The following is a 27,379-nucleotide window of genomic DNA, read 5'->3' as shown; positions in this document are numbered from 1 at the left end:
TTTTCACAATACATGCCAGTGTTGCCAAATCGAAACCTCCTGAAAGGCTTTATCCGCCTTGCCATGGACCAAAGCTTTTATTTGGTCCATGGCCTTGCCTGAAAGGGAGGTCCTGAAAAAGCAACATAGTTGGATCGCATTAAAGGAACCAGCACAATTACAGTGTTTTCCAAATTGTGCAACTTCTCATTTTCTTTTAAAAATACTTGTTTCACGTACAGTATTAAAATTTACACGATTATTTTCCTTGAAACTAACACTTTTTTGGTAGGAAGCTGATACTATTCAATATTTTCGGAGATTTTTTAGATAATTATGAAGAAGCAAAGAAGCAACAATTTAACAACACCGTGATTGCGCTGGTTCCTTTTTGTTAGATGCGATCCAGTTAATGAGCAGAGATCAAACACGCAAAATCAGAGTTTATATATACCTATTTCATTTTGCGGGAAATTAAAACTTCATTTTCATGGCTATTTCAACGATTGCTCAGAGGCTTGCGCTGAAGCCCGCAACAATAATTCGAGAAGTTGGTTGTTGATAAACTACAAACTTTGACTCACAATTTTTCTTTCAAAGTTGGAATTTTACTGTTTCTGTTTGCTTTTTATGGTATACTGAGTCCAATAAAGAGGTTTTATAACATTTGATTTTAAGTTTCATTCATTAATGAAATTTTGCACCCCCTTCCAAAGAAAATTCTATTGATTGCATTGATTTTGAGATTTCACTTAAAGAGTTTTAGAATGAGCACAATAATATCTTCTTAAGGACCAAATAACTGTGAACAATGTGCCATCTTGATCATCCACTTTTCAAACGTTAAAGCAGATCTTTTGTTGTGCCTTCTACTAAAAAAAAGACGAGCAACCAATTAATTTGGTAGGCAGATTTACTTAAAACAGGTCTGAGAATAACAAAGGATTTTATGTGAAGAAAAATCTATGCCTATTTCAAAAAATTTAGTACTTGCTACCAGTAATATATATGTATTAGCTACTGATTTAAGCTAAAAAGTTCTGTTAGAAAGTTGTTGTTCAAGTCTTTGTGCAATGAAGTCCATTCTTCTTCAGAGATAGAGATAATTTAAATATGTACTTATTGGATAGGCGCAGAGAGATTCATTTCAATGAAAATATGTAAAAATAAAAGCCATTATGATTTAAAGTAAATTTATTTTCATACATTTAAAAATTTATATGTACACATAATTTTGTCTATGATTGTGAAAAATAATAAATAAAAAGAAAAATAGATCAGAAATACAATTCATAAGTAAAGGCAAAGACCATCTTTTTTTATTTGCGAATTGCTTAGGCAATAAGGAGGCTTGTCTCTACTCATCAAACTTTTTCGGTGAGCCACCATTGACCAAACACTTACTTCACTCACTATCAGTCACAGGGCAAACACTGCCTAGAGGCAGCTTCAGAATTGATACAATTCTTGCTAATAAACTTAAATGAAAAGTATGAAAAACATCAAGAAAAAAAAAAATACGCTCTGGATTTGCTTAGATGTTGACAAGAAAACGAAATTCACAATGATCTTTAAAATACATGCCTCTCTTCATTCAGGCTACAATGAAAATGGACATCCACTTCAACTTGGAAAATCACAACTTGCATAACAATAAAAATTAAAATAACATTCAGTACAAAGAAAGTAGATACACAGATTCAGAATATTTACAAGAAATTTTTTAACAAATATTTACAAGAATCACTTTTACAAAACATTTAAAACTCACTATACAGACAGTTCGAATCACCTCATGACTTTGAAGAAATCGTGAAAGAACTATGAATTTGACAAGCTCTGACCTTAAGTGAGACCTGTCAATATTGAAAGCCAAAACCTCAACTACTTTCGCACCTTTCTCTTGATACGTAAATACCTCATACCTTGGCTCAATCTAAACCTCATACATTACAATCTAGTATTCATTTAGTTACAGTGATGCGGTATTGCTCCCATATCCACAGTAAGTATGTTCTGTATGAGTATGTTACTGTTTCCATGAAGGATAGTAGTAACACATTGACCACTACTATCTGCAATATAGGAGAAACATGGATACAGATACCCTTCTACTTGGTGGCTGATTTGGTAGATTCACTAGAGATCAATGGTGGAGGGTTACTTTCAATGACACTTGACGGGACTTGGACATTTGGAAGATGGAGGAAGACAGATCATACTTAATGTAATGCAATTTTTCTACTTCTTTCTAAGATATGGATCTAATTATGCCAACAAGATTAATCTAGCTGGGCAGTTTTACAGGGGGGGGGGGGGGGGGGGATGATACCTATGCTAAATTTGTCTTTAACATACAACATCCAATGTATACATTTCCTTCAAATGAGTTCAGAGAAAAGAGATAGATGGTGTACACTTTATCAATAAAGTTTTCAATCAAAATATTTAGGAAAAATGACTGGAAGATAAAATTGCACTTGATGAAAAGAAAAGAAAAAAAAAACTGATTGTTTTTAGAATAGGTCTTACAAAACTTAAACTGCAAAAAAAACTCAATGATTCTTCAAATTGAATAATGCAAGATAAGGCAAGGGAGAGCGATGACGTGAATATTTAATATCTTAACTTAAAATTGAAACCAAAATTATTACACTTAGACGAAAGACAAGCGGTTTTACTCTCTTTCCTGAATAATTGCCAACGCTGGGCATAAAACCAACTTACGAAACAAGCATCAGATTCCTCAGAGTTATCATTCTTAATACTTGAGTTTTTGGCTACAGAGATATCATGACTTTTCTACATATTAGAATAAGCCTATTTACTTGAAAGTGATTCATGAGTAAAAACATAACATTAATAAAAAGCATTGATAAGCGATACAATGGATTTTGATAATTCAAGAATGCACTTCGGAACTGCAACTTAAAAAGAGAGAGATTCAGTTGCTCCATTCATCCACTGGAGAGGAAAAATCTCTACCTTCAATTAAGTAGTGTGACATTAATGAGTCAGTTAAGTAACATTTTTTAGGCATGAGAATTTGAAACTTGAAAATAAGCTGGGCTAAGAGTAATTTTTTAATATTTAAAAACCATGACACCTTGCATATCGATGGTTGGCAGATTCTACAGTGAACAACATGATAATATTTTTGCAAACCTTGTCTCTTGATGAATAGCAAGATTCTCTTTTCGTCATAACTCCAGTGAAATAAATATCTTATCCATGATAAAAAATCTTAATGCCTTGCAAAGATTTTAAGAGGCTCAGCGTATTTTTTGACCTTGAAAAATCGAAAACAACTATTCAATGGTCAATTTCTCTCCAGGCTATACTGACTCATTAAGAAAGACTGCATTCAGCCTGATTGCGAAGGTAACAAACAATTTGGTAATTTTCAAAGCCAAACTCTGATAACACAATGAGATAATTATTGCGTTCAAAACTATTTAAAAAGGGTAAAAAATCACCTCCTTGGATTTTCCAAGCAGGGTGAGTTTTGAACACATTTAGGAGAACTTTAAGTAGCTTAAGAATTTCTAAGCAGATAAATTTGTCTTTTTCTTCAGCATTGATCATTTACTCCCATTCGAAGATTTTAAATCTTAAACATAAATTTTGCAGCTAGGATTAAAAGGTCGAAAATACCGTGCTGAAAATATTTTAATTGATAATACCATAGATACAAGATTGCTCAAGTATGATAATGATAGAATTTTTCTTTTTTTCAAGAGATACATTCAAAATGAGCTGTACACTCACTTGAAAGCGTAAGATGAAAGATAGACTTTCTTGCAAAGTGATAAACATCAGAAAAAAAAAGGCACGCTTAATCTACGTAACTATTTTTCAAAAAATTAATCATAGAGAAGAGTTCAAAGGACAAAAAGAGTATTTTCAGTCTTGTTTTGATGCACAAGATTTTTGAATCCATAATGAGGAAAAGCTAATACGTCAAAAGAACAGTTCGCTTCCCTCCATCTTCCACCACGAGTAATTAAGAATAATTATGATTTACAAAGAAGTTCCTAAACAGAAATCAGAGAGACTTACTTAAAATTTTTACTAAATTTCACTTCCTTGCGGTGATTTCGATCAAACAAGCAGAACAGTGGTGAAAACGTATCTTACACAAACATCTAAAACAAACTAGGTTGGGTTGGACAACACCATCCTGAGAGAAATCTTCATTACACACTTCTGTGTTTCATTTATTCATTTAAATATTAGATACATACTAAAAAGAGAAACAAAAAAAAGAGAGAAAAAAAACGCGGCATGAATAATTAAAGAAGACCTGAAACCCAATTGAAGTTTAAATTAAATCTTGAGCTCAACAATCTTGCCTATAGTATCCTTGCAGAAATACTAACAGTTTTTTTAGTAGAATGACTGATTCCATTCTAATACTTAGATCAATGTTATATTGACTATACAATTGCACCATGTGATTAGTATTTTCTACAATTAAAAGATATATATACAAATATAATACAGCACACAAAACAATGAAGAGAAACCAAATTCATACCATACAAAACCAAGATCATAAGACCATAATAAAAAATACTAAAAATTCAAAAATCGCGACTTCCAAGACATGTATAAAATTATAAAATAAAAATAGTGTACATTTTTATCAACAAGAGCTGCTGGATAGGATTGATTTAGCGGGAAAAAATTAGATTTCTTCCTCTCTTTGGCTGGAGAAATAAGAGACAAGACCCCCAAACTCACCCTCTCCTTCTTCTTTGGTTGTGGGGACTTCTTCTTCTTGAGTTTCTTCAGGATAATTTCGTTCACTGTTTTCGTAAGCGGGCGATTGTGACACTGCTTGGTCTTGGTAATGATTGCCATACTGGTACTCGGATGGATGCAGCCTCTGCTCAGAGGAAACAGGTAGAACATGGTATGCAGGTTGGGAGGAAGGCGAAGACACTTTTGGAGCAGGAGGAGGTTGTGAGAATTTCTGATTCGCCGATTGCTCTTCACGCGGAAGCTGATTAACATGATGTGGATCTGTTGGAGGAGGTAAGTGTTGGCCTTGAGGGGGTGATGAGAACCTCTGGAGTGGCGAGTGCATTCGAGGTGACGAGTGTGGCGATACTTCAGGAGAGGGTCCAAGCGGCCTCTGGTGACCAGGGGGGACTGGAGGTCCTGGTGGTCCAGGTTGTCTAGAAACAGGCATTCGAATATTGGATTGCGGATTCATCATAGACGGATGAGGTAACCTTTGATGAGGAGGTGGGCCTACCGGATGCATATGGGGTGGATAACGTGTAGGACTTCCTTGATGAGGTTGCGGTGAATGTTTAGAGGTGACCGGACTAGGATACATGGACGGGTGAGATCCAACTTCAGGAGAGTGATGCGAAGGTTGAGGTGGATACGGACCCATTGGATGCTGCGATGGAGGCATCCCGTGGGGTGGCACCGGATGCCTCGGGGACTTGCCCATTTGTGCTGGATGAGGAGGGGCGCCATGAGGGTGATGAGGCTGTGGGTGCATCATGTACGGATTATAGTTTCCATGCGGCTGGGGCGGTGGTTGGCCATCTTTCGGTGGAGGAAGTCGTGAAGGCGGCATTGGAGGATAGCGTGATTGGAGAGGAGGTCGTTCCATTGGCATCCTTGGTTGGGAGTCAGTAACATTTACAGGACCTCCTCCCGATGGAGATGGGCCTAAGGAGTGCTGTGGATGGTACATTTGTTGAGGTGATGGCATTACTGGCATTCTTTGATTGAGACCCGGTCCCATTTGAGCCGCAGCAACAGGGGGAGCATATGCTAACCGCGCTCTCGGAGACATCGGAGAGAAGGGCGGAGGCTCTGGGATTGGGGCACCTTTGTTCTTCAAACCAGCTAACTGCTGTTTTGCCAATTGTTGCTCATACTCCATTCTTTCCTGAAGGAGTTCTTGTGCTATTTGTTTCTTACCTCTTCCACGACCTTTCCTCGGTGACTTTTCCTTCAGAGGCTCTGCATTCATTTCATAATGACCCAGCACAGCTGCATTGGGCTGAGCGATAATCTTCACTGGTTCTCCGAGGGAACTTAGACTAGCTCCAATTTGTTCAGGTTGACTAACCCTTTGTATTATTGGCTTGTGATCAACATGAGAGGATATTTGGAAACCAGGGTTAGGTCCTGGTCCAGGTACAGTAGGGTACATAGGCATTTCTTCAATTTTTGTTTTTTGAGGTTGCTTTTCAGAATTTTCTGGAACGGGGCCTTCTCCGCTGATAAAATTTGCTTTTGCTTCTTCTAGAATACTTGTCTTCAGTTCCTCTGAGACTTTGGGTTTTGGATCATTGTGTCCAACCCTATTCTCACATTTTTCTTGAGCAATGAAAGCAATTCCTTTTAAAACCGGCATTTTGTACATGACATCGTAATTTTCTCTTTCTTTCGTTTTAGAGTCCTGAGAGACAGTTTTTACATTAGTGTCTTTGCCCCCCATTTCTGGAAGTTTATCTGCATTGTCTGATTCATTGGATGAATTTAGAACATTGTCCAGATGTTTTGTCGTCTCGCTCAAGGCATCATTGAGTTCACAGTTGATTTTCTTTTTTGCACTTTTGGATTTTGCATTTGATTTGACTGGCTCTTTCTTGATTTCTTCTGTAACATTATTTTTGGTCTCTTCTTTTGAGTCTTTATTTTTTCCATCTGCTCCAACAGCCTCATCATCATCATCAGAGTCATCTAGAACACTGGTGACGCGTTTCTTCACTTTACGAGGTTTGAAGTCACCTTCATCATCTGGAAAAAACAAAAAAACCGTTGAAGTCTTCAGTAGTTAAAGAAAGTTCTGAAAATTTCAAAGGAAAATACACAGAGGATTTACAGCACTATTGTTGAAAAGCATTATAACTGAAGCAAGTGAAGTTGGCGAGTTAAGACAAGGGCTGAGAAACTCTTCAGAGCAACTGAAACGTCCTAATGGCAGAAATCTACGAGTTTTATATGCATGCGATAGCGTGATATTCAATTAATTTCCATAGTAGTTCTGAAAGCAAGAGTACAACTTAATAATACAGATCTGCTCTAAAAAATTTTGGGAGTTTTAGATTATCAATTTCTGCAAAATTTTAAGTGCTGATTCCGAAAATGGCCTTGGTTTTTTCTCTTTGCTTACCAATTTTCTGGACAGTCAAATTTTTTCTCAAAGAACTGGAAAATTCAAATTTCTCCATGGAAAATTCAAATTTCTCCATGGAAAATTCAATTTTCCCAGTAATTGGTGGACAATAGGGGGAAAAACATTATTAGATTTGGCAGCCAAAAATACACAGGGAAACATTTCTCACATGCCTAAATAATTTTCTCTGCTGCACCTGATAACGAAGCTTTCCTGGTCGAACACTACATTAAAGGCAATTTTAAAACAGAAACCTTCAAGCAACTTGGACTTGATTGAGACTTCTGATTTAAACCTAATACTTATTGACAAGCAGTAATTGCAGGGTTGCCACAAAATTTATAAAATGAAATTCCTTGACACATTTTGGTAAAATTCCCTGACAAATGAAGATATGCAAAGTAGTTAAAAAGACATACTTTGAAATAGTTTCCATGCAAGTCTATTGTTTGAATAATCAAACTCATTCTAGAAAGCAAGTATAGGAGACTTAACAATATTTTCCTGATATTTCCAGGTTTTTCTTGACTTTTTAAAATTCCCTGACATTTCCCAGTTTTCTCGATATTTCCTGACTGCGGTAACCCTGTAATTGGCATTCCAGGAGGGCCACTCTCAGTTGATTCTTGGTGGCAGCATTACTTTGATATGCCAAGCTAAACAAATCTTACCAGATGCTTCAGGAGAGTTCTCTTTTTGATCTTCGCTTCCACTTTCATCATGACTTTCTGCTTCTTCACTGTCATCATCTTTCGGACGGAACTCATCGTCTTGTCCATTCTTTGACTTTCTTTTGCCCTCCTAAAAATAACAATGAGAGGATGTAAAAAAGATTTGTAAAGACTTGATAATGATCATCACCAGAGTAAATTATGACACCAAACGCTGCTTCTACGGAAGAATATTTTAAAATCCCAAAATAGGTAATCTGAGAGTGTCTGAAGATCTGCAAAGAATACTCTACTAAGAGTGTTGCTTGTTGCAAAAAACACTCATTACTGGAAGCAAAGGCTTAAAATTTGGTAAAAGACTGACGCATAATATAGTCATCTAAAGCGAGAATGCCGTGACACAATCCTAGAACCAATAGTTTTAAAAACAATGTTTTCTTAAAAAAAAAACCAGTTCCATCTGCTCACATATCGCTGCTCCTTAATATCAAATCTAGAAAAATCAACAAGGTGCATCCACTTATTTTATGTAGGTGCCTTGATGGCCCAGCCTTCCCTTATTTTAAGCACCAAAACAAACTTATAATCTATCAGGCTCACAAACAGTGCTAAAGATTGATCCATACAACTGATAAGTTGAACTGCACTCCACTTCAGACTTCACATTTTCTGGGGGCAAAAGCGGTATTCCAATTAATTGACCTTCTGGCATATTTTTTCATTGAGTGGAAAAAACACTGAGATATTTTTGATTAAAAATCTGAAGACGGTATATGTTTGAAAAAAAGATAACTTACTTTGTCTGAATCAGAATTCATGGTAAACTCTTCATAGTTAACTGTGCGACCTCGAGTTTTTCTTTTAGCTGGAAGCTCCTCAGAATCTGAATCCATTCCATACTTGATCTGAAGAGACAAAAACAAAAAAGAAATGTGAGGGTGCTTCAACTAGCTGTCAAAATATTTTAAAAAAAGACAATAACAATTCAGTTACTTCCATTAAAAGTGCCAAACATCGTTACTTTGAAACACAATAAACTACCATCACACATTTGTGACACTTGTGAAAAACTCTTTCTATGCCTTTTTTTTCAGAGATTGAAGGTTTATGACGATTTTTGATATTCTATAATTACGTAGAAATTTACAAAAAAAAATTTTATGCATGATTTCGGAACATTCAAATTTTTTCAAGCAAGGAACAAAGTATGGTTAAAAATTAGAATGTTAAGACTATTTTTTTGATGGAACGATCCTTAAAATTGTTCCTTTTTTCCTTCTTGTCCTTTTTGACATAATCTGATTCAAGAATTAATTGCATTTGAAGTCCTTAACTCATTACTTTGAATTCGCGTCATTCCAACAATAGTGCATTGCTAGCCTCTAACAATAATAAAATGCATTGAACACCCAAAAGTATGGCTTGTTGGGGTAAGCGCCATGTTTTAATATTGATGAGGAAGATTTTTTTGATAGTTTTGGTAGTTCAGGTTGGCAGTGCGGCGAAAGTCACGTAAACACTTGTGTAATATTCTGTGCAGAATGTCAGATCAAATATAGAAGTGCTCATTTCCAAAAACCATTTAGAAACAACTTGAACACCTTTGAGCTAAATCACTGGTATTGATCTACATAGGTAACTTGCACTTAAACTATGCAGCACCTAAACTAAATCTTTCTTCATTTTGAGCCACAAAGCTGAAAAAAGAATGATTTGTTTCCCGGGGAGGAAAACAGTGAAAAAACAAGTCAACCATTTAAAAACGAAAATAGAATGAAACTAGCAGCTTTGAAAATGTTATGAAAAATTCTTCAAGAGATTTTCATTCTTTACCAACTTTTCAGATATGAAAGCTACATTACAATGAATATGAGAAAAGTTCACGTGTTGTTTTGTAAAAATTCTCTTTTTCCCAAATTGAATTTTAATCACCGTTAATTTATTTTTAATCATTATCCAATTTTTGTCTAACCTAAAACTCATTTAAATCTCAGAGCATTGACTCCAAATCATCTCTAGCTGATTTGCGATGATAAGGGAAGATAGTCAGGGGGTATGCCTATTGATTAATCTAATACAAAAAAAGCTCAGACATGAGGAGCCTCTTCCGTGGGGAAAAAAGAGAAAAAGAAACCGATGCACCAACAAGCACAGTAAAAAGACAGAAAAAAACCATGAAAAAGGTGGGAAAAAGACTTACTCTTCGAGTCTTTTTACTCTTTTTTCTTCTTGGTTGTTCTTCTTCTGAATCATCAAAGCGGCGCGGCCTCTTTCTCCGTCTTGAAGATCCCGATTTTTTTTTCTTTCGTCCATACTCACTTCCATCACTGGATTCAGTCTCACTCCAGGGTCTTTTCTTTTTCTTCGGCTTTTCATCATCACTACTGTTATCATTTACTGTAAAGGATCAAAGATGATAATGTTAAGGAGTATCGCCAATAATGCTCCACAGGCGCAGTGCTCGCTTATCAAAAATTAATGGCAAAAAATTAAAAATAGTGCAGCAAGGACCTCAAATGTTATGAAACATTAGAATAGGGTACTTACAGAAACCTTCCCCAAAACATACTGATTTCAATATAAACTGAAAATTTCTTGGTACATTAATCAAGTACAAAGAAAAAATAATTTATTGTAAAGGTACTTAAAGTACAGAAATGGTGAAACTACACAGCTTTCTTCAAAAGGTGAAGATCAAGATTTTGAGAGATTTTGGATTATTCAAATTTTTCACTTAGGAGTTGTAAATATCTGGAAGGGATGTGAAGTCTTCAAAAATTGGAGAAAACATCTGTGAATAATTCAATGATTGGTCCTTCTGAGTTCAGATGAGCAAAGCTTACCAGAATCTCAGGCTTGATTTGTTGAAGACAAATGGGAGGTCAGACAAAAATTTTTTCTTGTCTAAAAAAAAAGCTTACATAGTTGAAAGGATTATGAACCACGCACTTTACTATCTCTCTTTAAACAGAAATTTTAGGTCCATCCATTCCAAATAACTTAAAGGATTATAAAAAGAAAACTTCTGAGCCAATTTCATGTCTAAATGTATAGAAATATATTCTTACTGAAATCTTTGTCAAAGCGGGATACTCGGTTCCGCGTAGATCTCCTGACTGGTTCCTGCCCTTTGCCCCAATCACTGCCACTTTCAGATTCTTCTTCCTCCTCTTCTTCAGAGCTAAAAGGGTGGAAAAATGCAACATGAAAAAATGAGTACTGAGAATTTACAATGGACCACTAGACAAGGTACAAACATAAGCATTCTGATAAATGTTTCTTGACCAGGATTTCACATAAAACACAATTTTTGCATCTAAAATTACTGAAATCAACTCCTAACTAAGATATTAACGTTTTTATGTTACATTGGTTACGGGAAATTTGAAAAAAAGGATAGTCTTGCTCCCAAAAATTTTGAGAAAATTCTCTCTTTTAGATTTCACTTTCATAGGGACAAAATGTAATAATAGTGTCGATTCCAAAAAAATTCATGTTTACTCCCTCTAAATTCAAAATCCTCAGTCTCTTTCAAATTCACTAATGCAATCATCTTTCTCCATTACCTTGAGCCTTTGAAGTCTTCGTCAGATGCACGGTCATCTTCCCCGCTACTTAAATCCAAATTATTGAGGGCACGTTTGTGTTTCTTCCCTTTTTTATCCCTCCTCACCACAACCGGGGGAATGGCACCTTCTTCCTCCTCATCATTATTTTCTTCATCTTCGTCGCCCTCCTCTCCTTCCGCAGTATTTTCTGCATCAGGTTCTTCTTCATTGGTTTTGCTGCCCTAAAGTGATAAAAATTAAATTTCAAAGTCATTAGGTGTACACAGAATGAGGACACTAATAAAAATAACAGGTGGCTCATGACTTAGAAAATGCTGCTTAGTGAGGAGCCTTTGACACATTCCTTGTAGACAGGTATTTACATTGGGGTCCCATATAAATTCACATCAGAACAAAAATTAATGCAAAAACGCAGCAAAATGCTACAGATTTGGACTCATAACTAGATAGCCAAGACACCGTAGCTACATTAAAATTGCATCCAAAATGCACATTTTATGATTAGTTCTGTAATAGACTTGCGGATGTCATTTTTGCTGCTTGACAGTATAATGAAAAGGAATGGCAGAAAAGGTCATTCACTATGACAATTTAAGCCTGTAGTGAACGAAAGAAAAATCAGTAACTATCACTGACTCGGGAGGGAAAAAGATAAATTGTAGACGAAGTAGTGAACTGAAGAATGTACCTGAACAGATTCTTCTCCTGCAGTTGCAGCAACAGCCTTCTCTGCACCAGGTATAGGTTCAATGCCGTCCTGGAAGAATAAATTGGTATCACATCAAAGTTAAGGTAATAAGGAAAAGGAAAAATAATGATAAGTTAAAAATAATGATTGTTTGGATCTTGTCCCAGCTGCTAATTAATTTTTCTCTTAAAAAGCTCTGAGCATAGGTCGCTGATAAGAGGGGGGGGGGAAGATTTACGTACAATTCCAACTAAGAAATTAGAACGGTCATCATAAAGCGCAAAATAAGTGCAATGTTAAACTCAATAAATTAAGTCAGTGAAATGACGACAGTCCGCCAGGATTAGTTATCCGCTTAGCAATGACTTAGACTTGTTAGTAAAGAAAGTAATTCAGCAACTCAGCGGGCCTCAGGCTCTTGTTGTGTCACTGACCAATTTCGTTGTCATGATGGCAACTTTTGTTTACAAATGACGGGTCATTGGATAACTTCAACGAAAGATTAATAACACTTTGGCTGAGCTCAGCGGTAAATCGGATAACTCAACGTTTGCAATGTAGTTTTAACAACTCATTTGATTTTGCAGGGTACTTTCTAGGATACTTGCGAGGTATGATGCCATTCTGATTGATTAATGAATTGACCAATCAAAAACATCATTGAAAAAGCCAAGATGATGTCATTGATGTCATGGCTTTGCTGAGTACTTCTTCTCCAAATTACAAATTTATATTTAGAAAAAATAATCAAAAACTTACTTGAATAGCTGACTTGATTGTTTCATCATACTCTTCAAAACGATAGTTTTGATTGGTCTGCCTTCGAGCCCTCAGTTGATAAATAGGTTCTGATCCTGAGCTGTCCTCATCTGAGCCTGACTCAGACCCTGATTCAGAGCCAGAATCTTCAGCCCCATCATTCTCTCCACCTGTCCTTTTGCCAGATTTCTTCTCTTTTTCTGTTTTTTCTCCGTGAGGCAAGACATTATCAAGACTGATCCCGACATATGCTAGTCGTTTCCTCCGCAGTTCTTCATTATCTCGTTTTTTTCGGTTGCTATCAAAAAGTTTGATCACATTCCTCAAATTTTCAACCAGCTTCTCCTAAAAAAAGGAAGTAGTGCATGGTTAGAACTATGCAAGTGCAATTGAAAGGGATTATCTCTAGATTGACTGACGAGCATCAACCAACAGTCAATCATAGATACATGAAGATTGGGTTACACTTAGAACTACTAGAGACGCTGATAAATGAACTTTTATCGAAGAATAGAAAGCTTATTTTCACTTTGTTACAAAGCAAGTATCTTTGTTGAGATGATTCAAAATCATTTTTCTTTAAGATTTAAGCCACCTGTTGAAATTGTTCTTAAAAAAACACTCTTTTTAATTTACTCGATTTAAATATATGTATATGCAATAAATATTGTGGAGATGCATTAATACAGGGTGTCTCACGAAAAACGAGCCACCTTGAATATCTGCCGAACGCGTCGGAGTTTCGAAAAACGGTAAAAGACGTGTTCGTTTATATCAAGGGGGACACCTTTTGGCGTATTCGACATTTTCCCAAACCGCGGGAGGGGCGCGGGGCGGGGGGTGCCCCACCCGTAAGTCGAACTTTTCAAATGGCACCCCTACTTTTTTATTTCAGAAATCAATTCTACGCAAAAAAACAAGCTACCCTGTCCAAACCGAATGTAAATCGGACAATTTTTCAGTGATTGAGAGAGTTTGAAACACTTTTTTCATGCTCTTTTCAAAAATTTCCCACGCCCAATGGAATTGCTGTATCAAACCAAACTCTCCGCCAAAAAAATTCTTAAACATTGCACTTTCGATAAAAAAATAAAAAAAATCTGCTGCACCCGAAATCTGGAGCACGCGGAGCCCTTCTTTGCGACATTAAAATTCGTTATACCGAACATTTCCGAGGGGCGCTCATCGGGAGGGAGTAGTAAGTTTTAGACAAGAATTATTAATCTTTTTTCTGAAGCATAAGAAACCGTGTCCATGAAGAAGCAGTTAAGTAGAAAAACAACGCACCGCGGAAAAATAGCGTCCTCAGAAGTATCAAGGTCCGGCTCAAGTCATTGACCCCCCCCCCCCCCCCCAAAAAAAAGCTAATCCATTTGTTTTTCTACTTAACTGCTTCTTCATGGACACGGTTTCTTATGCTTCAGAAAAAAGATTAATAATTCTTGTCTAAAACTTACTACTCCCTCCCGATGAGCGCCCCTCGGAAATGTTCGGTATAACGAATTTTAATGTCGCAAAGAAGGGCTCCGCGTGCTCCAGATTTCGGGTGCAGCAGATTTTTTTTATTTTTTTATCGAAAGTGCAATGTTTAAGAATTTTTTTGGCGGAGAGTTTGGTTTGATACAGCAATTCCATTGGGCGTGGGAAATTTTTGAAAAGAGCATGAAAAAAATGTTTCAAACTCTCTCAATCACTGAAAAATTGTCCGATTTACATTCGGTTTGGACAGGGTAGCTTGTTTTTTTGCGTAGAATTGATTTCTGAAATAAAAAAGTAGGGGTGCCATTTGAAAAGTTCGACTTACGGGTGGGGCACCCCCCGCCCCGCGCCCCTCCCGCGGTTTGGGAAAATGTCGAATACGCCAAAAGGTGTCCCCCTCGATATAAACGAACACGTCTTTTACCGTTTTTCGAAATTCCGACGCGTTCGGCAGATATTTAAGGTGGCTCGTTTTTCGTGAGACACCCTGTATATTAATATCTGCAACTTTTACACTTAAACCTTTTTTCCCCTATTTTTACACGATTTTTTCAGTCCTCCTGAGTTTCTTTAATTGATCTGATTATTTCCAAACAATGCCTCAGAGTTAAACGAGAGGGAATCAGCATTGATTCTGCTTCACTTTACCCAAGATGACTTTCAAGCCTAATGACCATTTGACACTCAAGCCCTTTCTAAATTGAGTCCCTTTCGAATCCTCTTAAATATTGAATACTTCCTTGATTTTGCCCACATTTCATTATAATTGAACTTTGATAATGAAATTAATCTGGTGTTAAAAAAATAAATTATATTATTTTGAAAATTTAGCTGCAAATTTTTGTCAACAAAGAAAATGTCTAAAATAACAATCATAATTGTTAGAAATTTATACTTACATGATTACATTTGGGACAGAACCAATCTCCTTCTGGAATGGTCATTAACGCAGGTCGCAGGCACGATGCATGCCACCCATCATCACATTTATCACAGAGTAAAATCATATCAGGATGGTCAACACCACCACATTTCTTGCAAGGCATATCGTCAATCAAAGCCTGTTCCTCCGACAAATCCTCTGAAATAGCGCAAAATAAAATGTATGAATTCAGGCAAAAGGAAAGACAAAAAAGAGAGGATGAAAATACCGATGCAACCCTGTCTCTTCAAAACCCCACGATCAGTTAGCCTTGACATGAACTGAGGACTTGGCTTATTGGCTGCATAAGTGTTCATGTGTGATTACAGGGTTGCCATAATTTCTTCATCTTCAAATACACTGACTACCCCTGAATTTTCCCTGACTTTTTTTGCTTTTTCCCAACTCCAAAATTTTCTGATTCCCTGACTTTCCTTGACCTTTGAAAAAAATGTCCACATGATTTTTTTTATTTATTTATTTCATTTTTTTAGATATGCTGATTTTTGCTAATCTTGGACTTAAATTTCCAAGTTTAGAGATCACATATGGAAAAAATCATTCAGCGGCTAGTTCAAAGATGACAAGCCTTAAAAATGACCACATCAAATATGAACAGTTGGAAGATCAGTGATATGTTTTAGTGATTAGTAGATGCCTCAGAAAATCCCTGACTTCTCCTAGTCGCCTCAGGCATATCATTGATGCCCAATCTAAACCACCTGACAAAAGGTAAAATTGATTGTTATGAGCTCAACATTTATAGATCAACAGGAGTTTTTATAATCATCCAATACTAAAATGACTTTGGACAAACCTCATTGGGAAAAAGATGGTCTAAGATTTTAGATTAATCAACGGCAACAAATAAAAATCATAATAATTGAGAAAATACCTTTCTTGGCTGTGCGAGCCCTCTTAACAGGCTGCCAACTTTCATCATCATCGACATCACTTTCCATTGAAAATTCATGATCTGATTTGTTTAAGATGTCTTCTTCTTCTTCCTCTTCAAATTCCAAGTGATCATCTTCTTCCTCTTCTTCATTCTCCGAGCTGAATAAATTTAAAGAATACGAGTTAAGAGACAAATATTGAGGAGCAAGAATCAATGATCGGAGAACTTGCCTTAAAAAATAGCCTTGATTATGAAAGGTTCCTGGTTGAATTAATTCCCTCTTTAAATTCTGTAATCTTCAACCAATTGTTGAAATTTGTTGAAATTTTATCCGAACTGGTGGGTAAAATTGAGTTATGAAACTAGTCAGTTGTATCACTCGATTTTCTAGTGCTTTGGTTGTATTTTTTCCTGCCCTCTGAATAACACCACAGCATACATCGCAAAAAATTCCCAATATTGTAGAAATCTGCACACAGTGGGCAAAACAGATGAAAAGAGTAAAGATAGTATCAAACTACAAAAAGACTATGTATGACTTGCTCAGTTCAATAGTTTCAATGATTTCCTTTGGGTCAAGTTCCAGCCAAATTTCTAGTTTCATTTTTAGAAGGGATATCAGCAAATTCTTAACACAACCTAAAACAACCTATATTTTTTCTGTGGCCACTCTGCACATATAAGGTTTCACTCAATATTTTTTTAATTCTCTCAATCAAACTGATTTTGAACAAAACGCAGATCGATGAGCAGACAGTACCTGGATCCAGACGATGATTTCCATGCACTGCCCCTTGCATTGAATTTTTTTACTGCTTGGATACTATCTTTCATCTTCTTTCTTCTTCGTTTCTTGGGTGCATCTTTTGATGTCGGCACAGGCACGGAGTCTTCATCGTCATCAGTACCGCGCTGAAAAATTAAAAGAATCAAAATTTTAACTCCAAAAATGGGCCTGTTGCATGCAAGAGATACAGCCGTACGAATAGGCTTTTTAAAGGTTAAATGACACGAAAATTACGATGGTCACATTAAAAAAGTCTGAAATACACTCCTTACTGCGCAATTTGAGTTGTTAAGAACGCGCCTTTTCAAATTTCCCGCGTCTAGGGGCAGTTTTCCAACGGAAACAAGTAACGGCAACTCGCGGCTATTTCCGGTCAACTAAAACTGACAACATAACCTGAAAATCAGAGATCGTGATATCGTGAAATGAAATGTAGAAGGATTGCGTTGGATATTTAAAAGTTGATTAATTTAGTTACTGCGTAAAACGTATTTGGACCACTATGAGAGATCACGTTGGGTTTGTAAACAAACTGAAGGAAAAAAGAACAACAACAACAACAACGACTCGGCATCTTCCGGAAATCACCGAGCCCGCCGTTTGCTCGTTTCCGGTGATTAGAAAACTGCCCGCAGACGCGGGAAATTTGAAAAAGCGTGTTTCTAACAACGCAAATTGCGCAGCAAGGAGTGTATTTCAGACTTTTCTAATGTGACCATCGTAATTTTCGTGTCATTTAACCTCTAAAAAGTCTATTCGCACGGCTGGATCTCTTGCATGCAACAGGCCCATTACCATAATTTTTCCCTAAGATCTATTCTTTTTCGGTTGTTAACTTTTAGCAACAAGCTCCCTATGACAATTGATATTAGTCATGCATCAATTTTTCAATTTGAGATTTTCGTTAAAGGGAACATAAGGTTCTTTTGGTTCTCTGGTCTCATTTTGTTTTTTTACTTTTGTTACTTTGATTTTGATGTTTTGTAATTTTTTATACCAGAATAACTCTTTATGAGTGAACACTAGTTGTTCCGAGTGTAAGTTCAAGAGGCTTTTTTTTTTTTTAAAAAAAAAAACTACTGATCATAAATGAATAAGAGGAATGATAAATGGAAAAGGGTCTATCCATCATACTCTTAGCTTACCAAAAAGCTGAAGAAATTGAAAATGGAACCACTAGTTCACTGCGATACTCCATTTTGTTGGACCAACCTCCTCTCCACACAGGTCGAAAAATTATACTTGACCTGCAGGCAAGATGTTGGAAGAACCAAACACTTTGCGGACCTGCAGTTAAGTTGTGAGGAGTCGACCTTACTTTTCAAGTTGGTCCCTCCCTTTTCGTCTCCTGCTTTCGATAAATTCTTTCTAATTCCCTGTCACCGAACGTATTATGTGCTGGCACGTTTTGACGAGGGTATTCCAGTGGCTTTAGAAAAATCAGTGAAGCCAACATTGTTCCATCTTAAAATTCCCTGACCCTTCGTGGACAAGCTGATCAAAATAAAAAGGCCTGATGCAGAATGCAGCAAGATAAACGATAATATGTAGCGATAAGAAAGAGAGAAAAAACTCACCTTTCGCCTTCTCCTCTTCCCTTTGACTGGTGTTTCTATTTTGCCTTTTTTTGGACTAATGCTGAACTTCTATGAACAGAATAATATATAATGTTTGTATGCATATATTTACAGTCAAAATCTCGAAAAAAATAGTTAAAACTCAGTTAAATTAATTTTATCAAAATATACTGCCCAATAAATGATTGCTGGGTCCCTTACTCACAACAGGCTTTACTATAAAGTGGACGAACACCCCAAAATTGATGTTGAGCTTTCATCAAACCAAAAAAGAGGGTCGATCAACTAAGTAAGTGAATGCTGAGTATTTGGTAGGCAAATTCATAAAACCTACAAAGATACAAGCGAAAGAAACTCTCCATCACTTGAAGCAATCTGTGCTGTATGCCTCACAAACAGCTTGAGTCGACCATTATACCACACCCTGCACAGTTAATTATCTTACTAAGAGGGGGAGAAAATAGAGTGGTGCAGAATGTAAAGAGATGTCCATGATAAAGTGGAGCTATTGACACTGATGTGTCATCTGCTTCTTTAAATTGGTTGCTCTCCAGTACTGAAAGTTGGAAATCTAATTTAACCTCCATTTATCATTCAATGCCAAATATCAATCTAGACCAGCTAGTTTCTTGGATGTGTCCCTCCTTTAATTTGAAAAATCTTTGTCCTTAAATTTCTGTAAGAGATTCATTAGAGTGCTTACCGATTTGATTATACCTCTCACACATGACTGGATCCTACGGAGATTAAATTAGACCAAACATCTTACTTTTAACGGTAAAACATTCGTTGATGTGAATTTTCAGGGAAGCAGGATGCATTGCAAGTATTTCTTTCAACAAAGGAACATAGAGGACCTTGAAGAGGAACTCATTCTTAGGATTTGGATATGTGAATTCAACGACCATTCAATTTAAAAATATCACTTTCAGGGTCATTTAGTCCACTTGAATATGGCTTTAGTGGAGTAATTTTTGATGGATACACTTTAGTGGAGTTAATAATGATGTAAATAGAGCAAAGGAACCCCCCTCTCAAAAAAAAAAAAAAAAAAATATCAGCCTTACCTTGGATTTCCTTTTTGAATCGTCATCCGTGCTTTGTCGTGTTGTATCACTTCTCTCAGCCTGCTCCTTAATTTTGATTTGAGCGAGTCTCCGGGAAGCTCTCATGTTTCCAGGGGTATCGATAAGAGCGGACTCTGAAACTTTAATAAGACTTTATCTTACTCTGTGTCCATTGCAGGGTCTCCAGCCCATCTTGAAAAATGTTCCCTTGACTTCTCCAGGTTTCCAAAACCAAATTGAAATGTTTCCCTAACTTATTCTAAGCTACACTTTCAAATATTTTACCATAAATTAAATGCAGTTATGCACTTTTTAAATTTTGCCACTCCCTATGAGTCCATTGGTTTCACATTCAATTCAAACACACAACGATTAAGAGGTTTGATAAGAGAGATCTTGTTTTCAATGCAATTTTTCTAAGTTTGTGAGAAATTTTCTGACTATTTTTACTTTTGAATAAAAATCTCTGCTTTTCCAGGTATTCAAGACTGCTGGGAACTCTGAATTAAGTGGGCATGCTTTTTTGAGGTATAGTCGTTGTCTCCTTTGAGACTCATCTTTAAATCCTCTGCAGCATGCAACTTCGTAATGACAGCCTTCAAATAAGCGGCGAATAATGATTAAAGATTAAACCGCCAGTTCTCAAAGGTATTTACTTGACTGATAACTGGCAACAACCAAAACCCAAAAAGGGACATCAAGAAAAGTATATTTTATAGGTGTTACAAAAAATAGTGACGTAGACATTTTGCTTTTGTCCTTATTCATTCTTCAGAGTAAAAGCATATACGTTTCCTTACTAAACTTTTTTTTTTCATCTTGATTGCTTGAGAGATACACAAAATATTAATTTTTCAGCCTCCTAATTAAATTTAAATTTAGAATTTGTGAACAGACACTGAAAAATAAGCAATGGGCCGGTAGACAGGGTACAAATTTAGGAATTCTAATAACTGTTTTTTAACCATAATTTCACGGAGAACATGATTCGCGTAACAAAAATATTGAAATCAAATTCTTAATAAGATATTAAAGTTTTTATTTTACATTGGTTACAGGAAATTTGAGTTACCCACTTGCAAGGAAAACAATAGTCTTGAATCAAATCGCACTCTACAAATATTTTGGTAAGCTTCTCAATCTATTGTGTTCCGTCCCTGTAATGTATTGTTCAGTGAAAAAAACGTGCATCAGCTAGTTCGAAGCACTCAGATTAAATTTTCCATATTTGGATACCGCAGATACTGTTGCAATGACATTTAGTGCTCGCTGACTTACATGGACTTTTGTTTTTTCACAAGCGAAAGGTTTAAATTTACGCATTGAAAATCGTTGAATATCTTAGTTCGGAGTTAATTTCAGTAATTTTCTTTTTGCAAGAATCGTATTATACATGAAATTTTGGTCAGAAAACATGTATCAGAATTCTTAAATTTGGACTTAGTCGACTGGTTCACTACAGAACCAAGCGATGGTATAAGAAAAGAGTTCTTTGAGGGAGTACTTACCAGGACTGGACTTTACGGGGGTCTTGGGTTCAGATGGTTTGGGTCGTGGACCACGAGGCTGGGAAGGTGTTTTGACGACAACAGTACCTTTTTTTGGCCTCCCTGAGGATTGAGAAACATCAACTTGGTTAGTATCAAGGACAGTACTGATGATAAACTGTTGAGTGCCAATACAACCTTTCCTATTGAAAAAATTTCTGAGGAGCATTATGGCATAAAATAGGGCACCATGTCTAAAATTTTGCCTTTCAAATTCATAAATTCAAATCACCGCATAAGTTGCCTTAAAATTCTCTCGCATAATATTTCTTAGCCTTATGCCAAACCACTCATTTAACATGATAAAGTAATACCGGTTTGAAAAACAATAAGTTCACTTCACAAGGGTTGCTTCTCTTTTATTGTCATTTAACAAAAAATGAAATCGAAAGTATTGAGAAGTAAGAAAAAAGAGCATGACCAACACTTGAAAGTGTGAAAAAGGCTAATCAACTCGAAAATAAATTAAAAGATAAAAACTGAAAGTAAAAGCTCACCAAGTTTCTTCCCTTTGCGAGAGAAGCCTGAAGCTGGAGAGGGTTCCAAAGTGTCTGGAAATGTTGCTTTTCCACTGCCTTTCACAACATCTTCAATTGAATCTAGAATGGAATCATTGGCCGACTTATTTTTCTTCTTGTAGGGACCTCTTGGACCTCTTCTACCAGGTTGCTTCACCTCTTTCTGATTTTCATCATCGACTTTGACTTTTTCCTGTGAGTTTTCATCAGCTGCCTCGACTTCCCCATCAGCTGCTTTGACTCCTCCATCATCTTTTTCATTCTCCTCATCTTTAGTCTCGCTCTGCTCTTCAGATGATCCTTTCAATGCTTCTTCTGCCGCTTTCTGAGCTGCAGCAAGAGCTTTAAGTTTAGCTGCTGCCCTTCCCCTGGGTTTTGGAGGCGGAGGAGGAGGCACAACAATTTTCCGAGGCCGTTGAGCTCTTCTAGGCCTTCCAGACCCGGTGCTTTCATCTCCTGCACCAGCAGCTTCTTCAGAATTTTCTTCTTTCTTATCTTCCTTAGATTCTTCTTCTGGTCTAATTTTTTTCTTCCTTCCTCTTTTTTTGGGTTCTACACTTGGAGCATCCTTGTTTCCTTTGTCAGCTGCTGGTGTTTGGCTCTCGTCTTTTTCATCAGATTCTTCTTTCTTGATAGATTCAACTTCAGTTTTTTGTTCAGGCTTGGGGCTCTTCTCACTTTCTTCTTTCATCATTTTTTTACAGGACTCCTTTTCAGGTTCTTGAATCTCGTCTTTTACAGATATTTTAGGTTGTTCTTCATCCTTTTCAGTCTTTGGGGGGAAATTTGTTTCGGCTGCTTCTTCCTTTTCATCTTTGAGTTCCACCTTTTTGTGGGGCTCTTTTTTGGAATGTTTTGGATCTTCTTTAACATCTAATTGACATTTTTTAGCCTCTGGTATGTTTTCTTTCACATCCTTTTTCTTCTCTGGTAAATTTTTCCCTGCTTTTTCAGTGTTTTCCTTCATTTCTTTGTCATTTTTAATTTTTGAAGGGGCTGCTTCAGATTTCTTACCAAAGACTGAAGGGTTTTCTTTTTTGTCCTCTTGTAAGCTCTTTTTCGGTTTTATGGAGGCTTCTGTATCATCTTTATCTTTCTTGGCTTTTGTTGCGACAGATTCAGGTTTCGTACATTCAACTTCAGAGTTACCCTTTGAAGCTGCTGTTGTAGTTTTTTTGCATACCTCAACAGCAGACTGAGAGGCATTGTTATCTCTACTTTTAGAGACATCACTATCTTTGAATTCCTGAGACATTAATTCAAGTTTCTTGCTCTCCACTTTAGTAGCATCTTCTTTGGCATTTGAGGGATTTGAGGCTTTGCACGTAGTTGGCTGAGAGACATTAAAGCTACTGGTTTTGGAAACGTCTTTGTCATTCCTAGCATCTGATTTGGAGGGCACTTCAGATGCAGATACTCGCTGTATCTTTTCAGTGGAAGAACTTTTACTCTTTGAATTGTTTCCCGCATCAGTTGAAGCACCAGTAGACTTTGCATCCAAGCTGGGTTCGGATTTCTTAACTTTCTGACTCTGTTCGCTTGATAATTTACTGTCTGGTTTCTTTCCAGAGCCATCCGTCAATGTTTCCTTTGATGGATCTGATAGCTTACTTCCAGTTTTGGACTTATGGAGTGCATCGTCTTTGCCAGATGATTTGCTGATATTCTCCTTGGAAAATTCTGACTTTGACAGGGGATCAGACTTTGGGACTGGATTGGATGGTTTTTCTGGTTTGCTGATGGACTTTTTCTCCGTTTTATTATCTAATTTTGAAGACAATTTACTGGATTTATCTTCAGGCTCATGACTTTCAGATCTGTCAGGAACATCGGCCTGCCCTTCTTTCTGCTGATTGCTTGTAGGGACAATGGAATGACAATCAGATGCTTGAGGGTCTTTGACAGACTTGGTGCTCTTGGATGAGTTAAAATCTTGACCTTTTGATGATTTTATGCTCGAAGTCTTGATCCCTTCCTTCGAACCTTCCTTCAAAGACTGATCAACTGATTTTGTTTCAGCTTGTTGTTTTTCTGTGCTACTTGATTTTGCTTTAGAATCTAACAGTTTTGAGTCACATTTGGAGGAGACTTGGCTATGTACAGATGCGGGTAACTTGACAGGATTGGCGGGCTCTGAAACCTTTGCCGCCTCTTTTTGTTCAGAAGTATGTTTTATTGTAGGGGAATTTACAGATTTATCTTCAGATAGCGGTTTAGGCTTGGAGCTTTTTGAAGTAGAAAGAGACGACTCATGCCCTTTATTAGTCTGATCAACAAAACTCGCTAGTTTAGATAAATCAGAGACATATGGAACTGAAGTACTTCTGGATTCATTATTAATGATGACATCATTCATATTATCTTTCTTATTGCTGGTCGAGGACAGGGATGTGCTTTTAGTTTCACTGGTTTTAGTAAGCGGTGGCTGGCCATTTGTGTTAGAGGTAGGAGTTGCATTTTTTTCAGGTTTCTGCGATGATGACTCATCACCAGAAGTTTCTACCTTAGACTGCGAGGAAACGTTTATTTCTGATGGTTTTAAAAGTTTATCAATCCCGAAAGAAGAGGATTTAGAAGCATTAAACTCTTTTGGTGCACTACTTTTGACAGCAGAATCAGAATTGATTTTACTTTTATCCGCTTCAGCTGCTTTGCTTGACTTGTCCTTTGTGCTGGAGGGCTGACTTTTTTCATCCAGCTTCGGTACTTGAGCACTGCTTGGGCCAAAAAAGAATCCACTCATAGCGAAGTCCTCAACGTCTTCAGCTTTGGATTGTTCAGAATCTTTCTTTTTTGAAGTTTCAGAGTTACAAATTGTATCAATACTCCACAATTTAACTGGTTTTTTTGACCCTGATCCAGACTCATCTGCATTGTCTTTCATACTTGAATTCTTCTCATTGCATGGCTTTGCTTTATCTTTGTACTGGTCCTCCTCTGCTAATTTTTCACAATTTTTATCAGCCTCTGTCTTCCTCTCCTCTTGGTGTAAGTTGCCCATATCACATTCTGCACCTGCACCTTCACCAAAGAATATTAAAACTGGTTCCTCAATAGCTTCACCAATAAAACAGTCATCTTCTGAGAAATCATCTCTGAGAGATTCTTCGCTTGGAGCTTCTAGACTGACTCTTTCAGTGGAAAGATCATTAAACAGCAGAAAACTATTACCATCGTTACACTCAGCACCAGAGCCTTCACCTTTGACGATCATGACTGGTTCTTCGATTGCTTCACCTATCTCTTCTTTTGAGTCCTGAACTTTTTTACTATCTTTGACATCTTCAATGTGCACTTTCTTAGGATTTGGAGCAATATCCTCGCTCAATTTCCTCTTTAGTTTCGTGACAGCATTTTTGAGTGCATCACCGTTGGCTTTAGCGGTCAATCCATTTTCAGACTCATTATTTGATTTAGAAGTTAAATCAGCAGACTTTTTACCATCAGGCACTGGAGAATTTTTCGGTGGCACACTTGTCGCATTGGTTTTCCCGGATGAATTTTCATTGATTGTTGTTATTTTAGCAGAGCTTTTTGATGTTGATTTGCTACTTTGCATTGCCTCTTCCTCCGAAATTTTATTTTGTACCCCATTTTTTTCTAGCTTGTTTGATAAGTCTTTGGATTCACTTTTGCATACTTTTGATTTTTCTACTTCTTCTTCTTCCTCTTCTTCTCCTTCTTCATCATCATCTTCTTCTTCCTCCTCCCCTTCTTCTCCTTCCTCTTCTTCTCCGTCCACTTCAGCTCCTTCCTCCTCCTCTTCTCCATCCACTTCTTCTCCTTCAGCATCTTCTTCTTCCTCTACTTCTTCTTCTTCTTCTTCTTCTTCATCTACTTCCTCTCCTTCTTCATCTTCTTCATCTCCATCATCTTCATCTTCTTCTGCGGACTGTTCAGTCGATGCATCAGGATTCACTTGTCTAGACGCTATATCATTACTTGCAGGGCTATTCTTCTTCAAAAGCGAGAACCTCATTTTGATATCATTAGCAGGGTTCGAGCTTGCATCACTTTCTTCATGATTACTTGAGCTGGCCTGCTCTTTCACTCCATTCACGGAAACCCCACTAACTAGACCAATTTTCTTTATCAGTGAGCCGGCTTTGTCTGGGTTAGACAGTAGTTTCTTAAAGTTGTTTGATATTGACAATTTGATTGAATCATCTTGCCCTGCTTCAGGCTCAGCCTTAACCTGCTCTGTCTTGATGGGTTCCGTTTTAACAGATTCTGTTTTGACAGATGATGATCCGGGTTGTTCGAATTTGATCCCTTGAGGCGTGATGATGCCACCTTCGAAAGTTGAAATTCTAACACATCCTGGAGGGAGGTTTGTATACAGTTTTTGGCCTGTGTCCAAAACCGGTTGACTGCTGCTGTCATCATTTGTGTATATTTCTGAGAAATCAGCCCCTCCAGAGAGACTCCGTAGCAATACCATAAGTTCAGCACGGTTCCTTAACAAACGAATAAAGATGTAAAATGAAATTATTGGAAAAACTAAAAATGCAATAAACCAGAAATAGACCGTAATGAAAAAATGACAACATCATATGACTTTATGTGATTATATGACCTGTATACTTCTCAGTCTTCCTCAGAGACATGACATAATAGAAAGTGAACATTTTTGGGTTGGGTCATGTGATGAAATGTCAAAGCATTGATGAAAACTTAAAATATGATTTTTCCAAAAATGCTTTTTCTGCTATATACTGTTTGGTCCATAATGTTCTCTATTCTTCATCCATCATGGAATGTAACTAGCTGGACATAGGTTTTTGACAGTTACAGGCGTTACGTTTCAATACCGGTCGGAATAGCCATTTTGATGGTATTTTCCAATATAGTTATCTTCGGTAGGTTGTGATTTTTAAAAAAAAATTTGATGATTTGGCTAATTTAACCTTTTCATCAAAAAGGGCAATAAATTGGTAGCTAAACCGAATCACTAAGTGACAATTTTGGGAGAACATAAGAAAAGAGAGAAAAATTATTCTTACTTCGCTGCAACTGCCCAGCTTTCATCATCCAGATCTTCTCGGTAAATTCTGACATTCGAGACAGGATCAAACTGACACCAATAAACAACACCATTATTATCACGACCTAATGGGTCAATGCGCAGGTCTTCAGCAGTAAGTTTGTTAATTTCATTTTTAAATTTTATGTTGGTGTCAAACTGAACCTCTAATAATTCCTGAAAAACAAAAACAACAGAACAAAAAGATTAGAAAAAAAAGCAAACTTCTCTTTTTCTTAGGGCTATTTCAAATACCACACAAGTGGTAATCCTGCGCTTTCAGTCAGAGCACCACCCCTTCAGTTCCGAGCCCATCAAACTCGGATCACCTAGCCAGGAATCGATCCCGGGACCTCCTGGTTATGACGCCATCACTACAACCACTGCACCATAAGAGGCTGACCATTGAGCATTCATGTTTTTGATAAGGGAGGCTTTAGCGAGGCTCAGAACCAAAATGTTTTTATATGAACGTAAAATAAGATGAAAAAAAGACACATTTTTATGTAAATAAGATATGTTTCTCACTGAGCTTTCACACAACACTTGTTTATTATTACTACAGTGAAACAGAACACTCTTACCCTGCAAGACGAGTTTATAGTAAAGTCTGCCCAGCATTGAGACTTTCAATTTTTTTACCTCCAAATCAAGAGAAGATTCGGTGCCCTTTTCTTTACTATGATGTTAACTAGGTTCTAGGATGTATCAAACTTGAAATCACTAACTACCTTGTAACTTTCATGGC

The 27,379-nt window shown here is 36.9% G+C and overlaps 1 protein-coding gene across 1 annotated transcript in view; it reads right to left on the bottom strand.

Moving 5' to 3' along the window:
- Positions 1-1,155: 1,155 nt before the first annotated feature.
- Positions 1,156-27,379, bottom strand: part of LOC109038870 (uncharacterized) — a 29,408-nt gene continuing 3,184 nt past the window's right edge. Inside the window, exons 3-18 of the mRNA XM_072301489.1 lie at positions 26,612-26,808; positions 21,588-26,065; positions 21,052-21,153; positions 19,544-19,683; positions 18,477-18,545; positions 16,873-17,024; positions 16,110-16,270; positions 15,192-15,373; positions 12,814-13,158; positions 12,055-12,123; positions 11,364-11,587; positions 10,866-10,978; positions 9,998-10,194; positions 8,595-8,702; positions 7,798-7,927; positions 1,156-6,747 (exon numbers count right to left, since the gene is read on the bottom strand). Coding sequence (XP_072157590.1) covers positions 4,667-6,747; positions 7,798-7,927; positions 8,595-8,702; positions 9,998-10,194; positions 10,866-10,978; positions 11,364-11,587; positions 12,055-12,123; positions 12,814-13,158; positions 15,192-15,373; positions 16,110-16,270; positions 16,873-17,024; positions 18,477-18,545; positions 19,544-19,683; positions 21,052-21,153; positions 21,588-26,065; positions 26,612-26,808 — 8,748 coding nt within the window. The 3' untranslated portion in view covers positions 1,156-4,666. The remainder of the gene's footprint in view (positions 6,748-7,797; positions 7,928-8,594; positions 8,703-9,997; positions 10,195-10,865; positions 10,979-11,363; positions 11,588-12,054; positions 12,124-12,813; positions 13,159-15,191; positions 15,374-16,109; positions 16,271-16,872; positions 17,025-18,476; positions 18,546-19,543; positions 19,684-21,051; positions 21,154-21,587; positions 26,066-26,611; positions 26,809-27,379) is intronic.

The sequence above is a fragment of the Bemisia tabaci genome, chromosome 1 (genome assembly GCF_918797505.1).
Source record: "Bemisia tabaci chromosome 1, PGI_BMITA_v3".
Classification (NCBI taxonomy): Eukaryota; Metazoa; Arthropoda; class Insecta; order Hemiptera; family Aleyrodidae; genus Bemisia; species Bemisia tabaci.
This window is presented reverse-complemented; position numbering and strand designations above follow the sequence as displayed.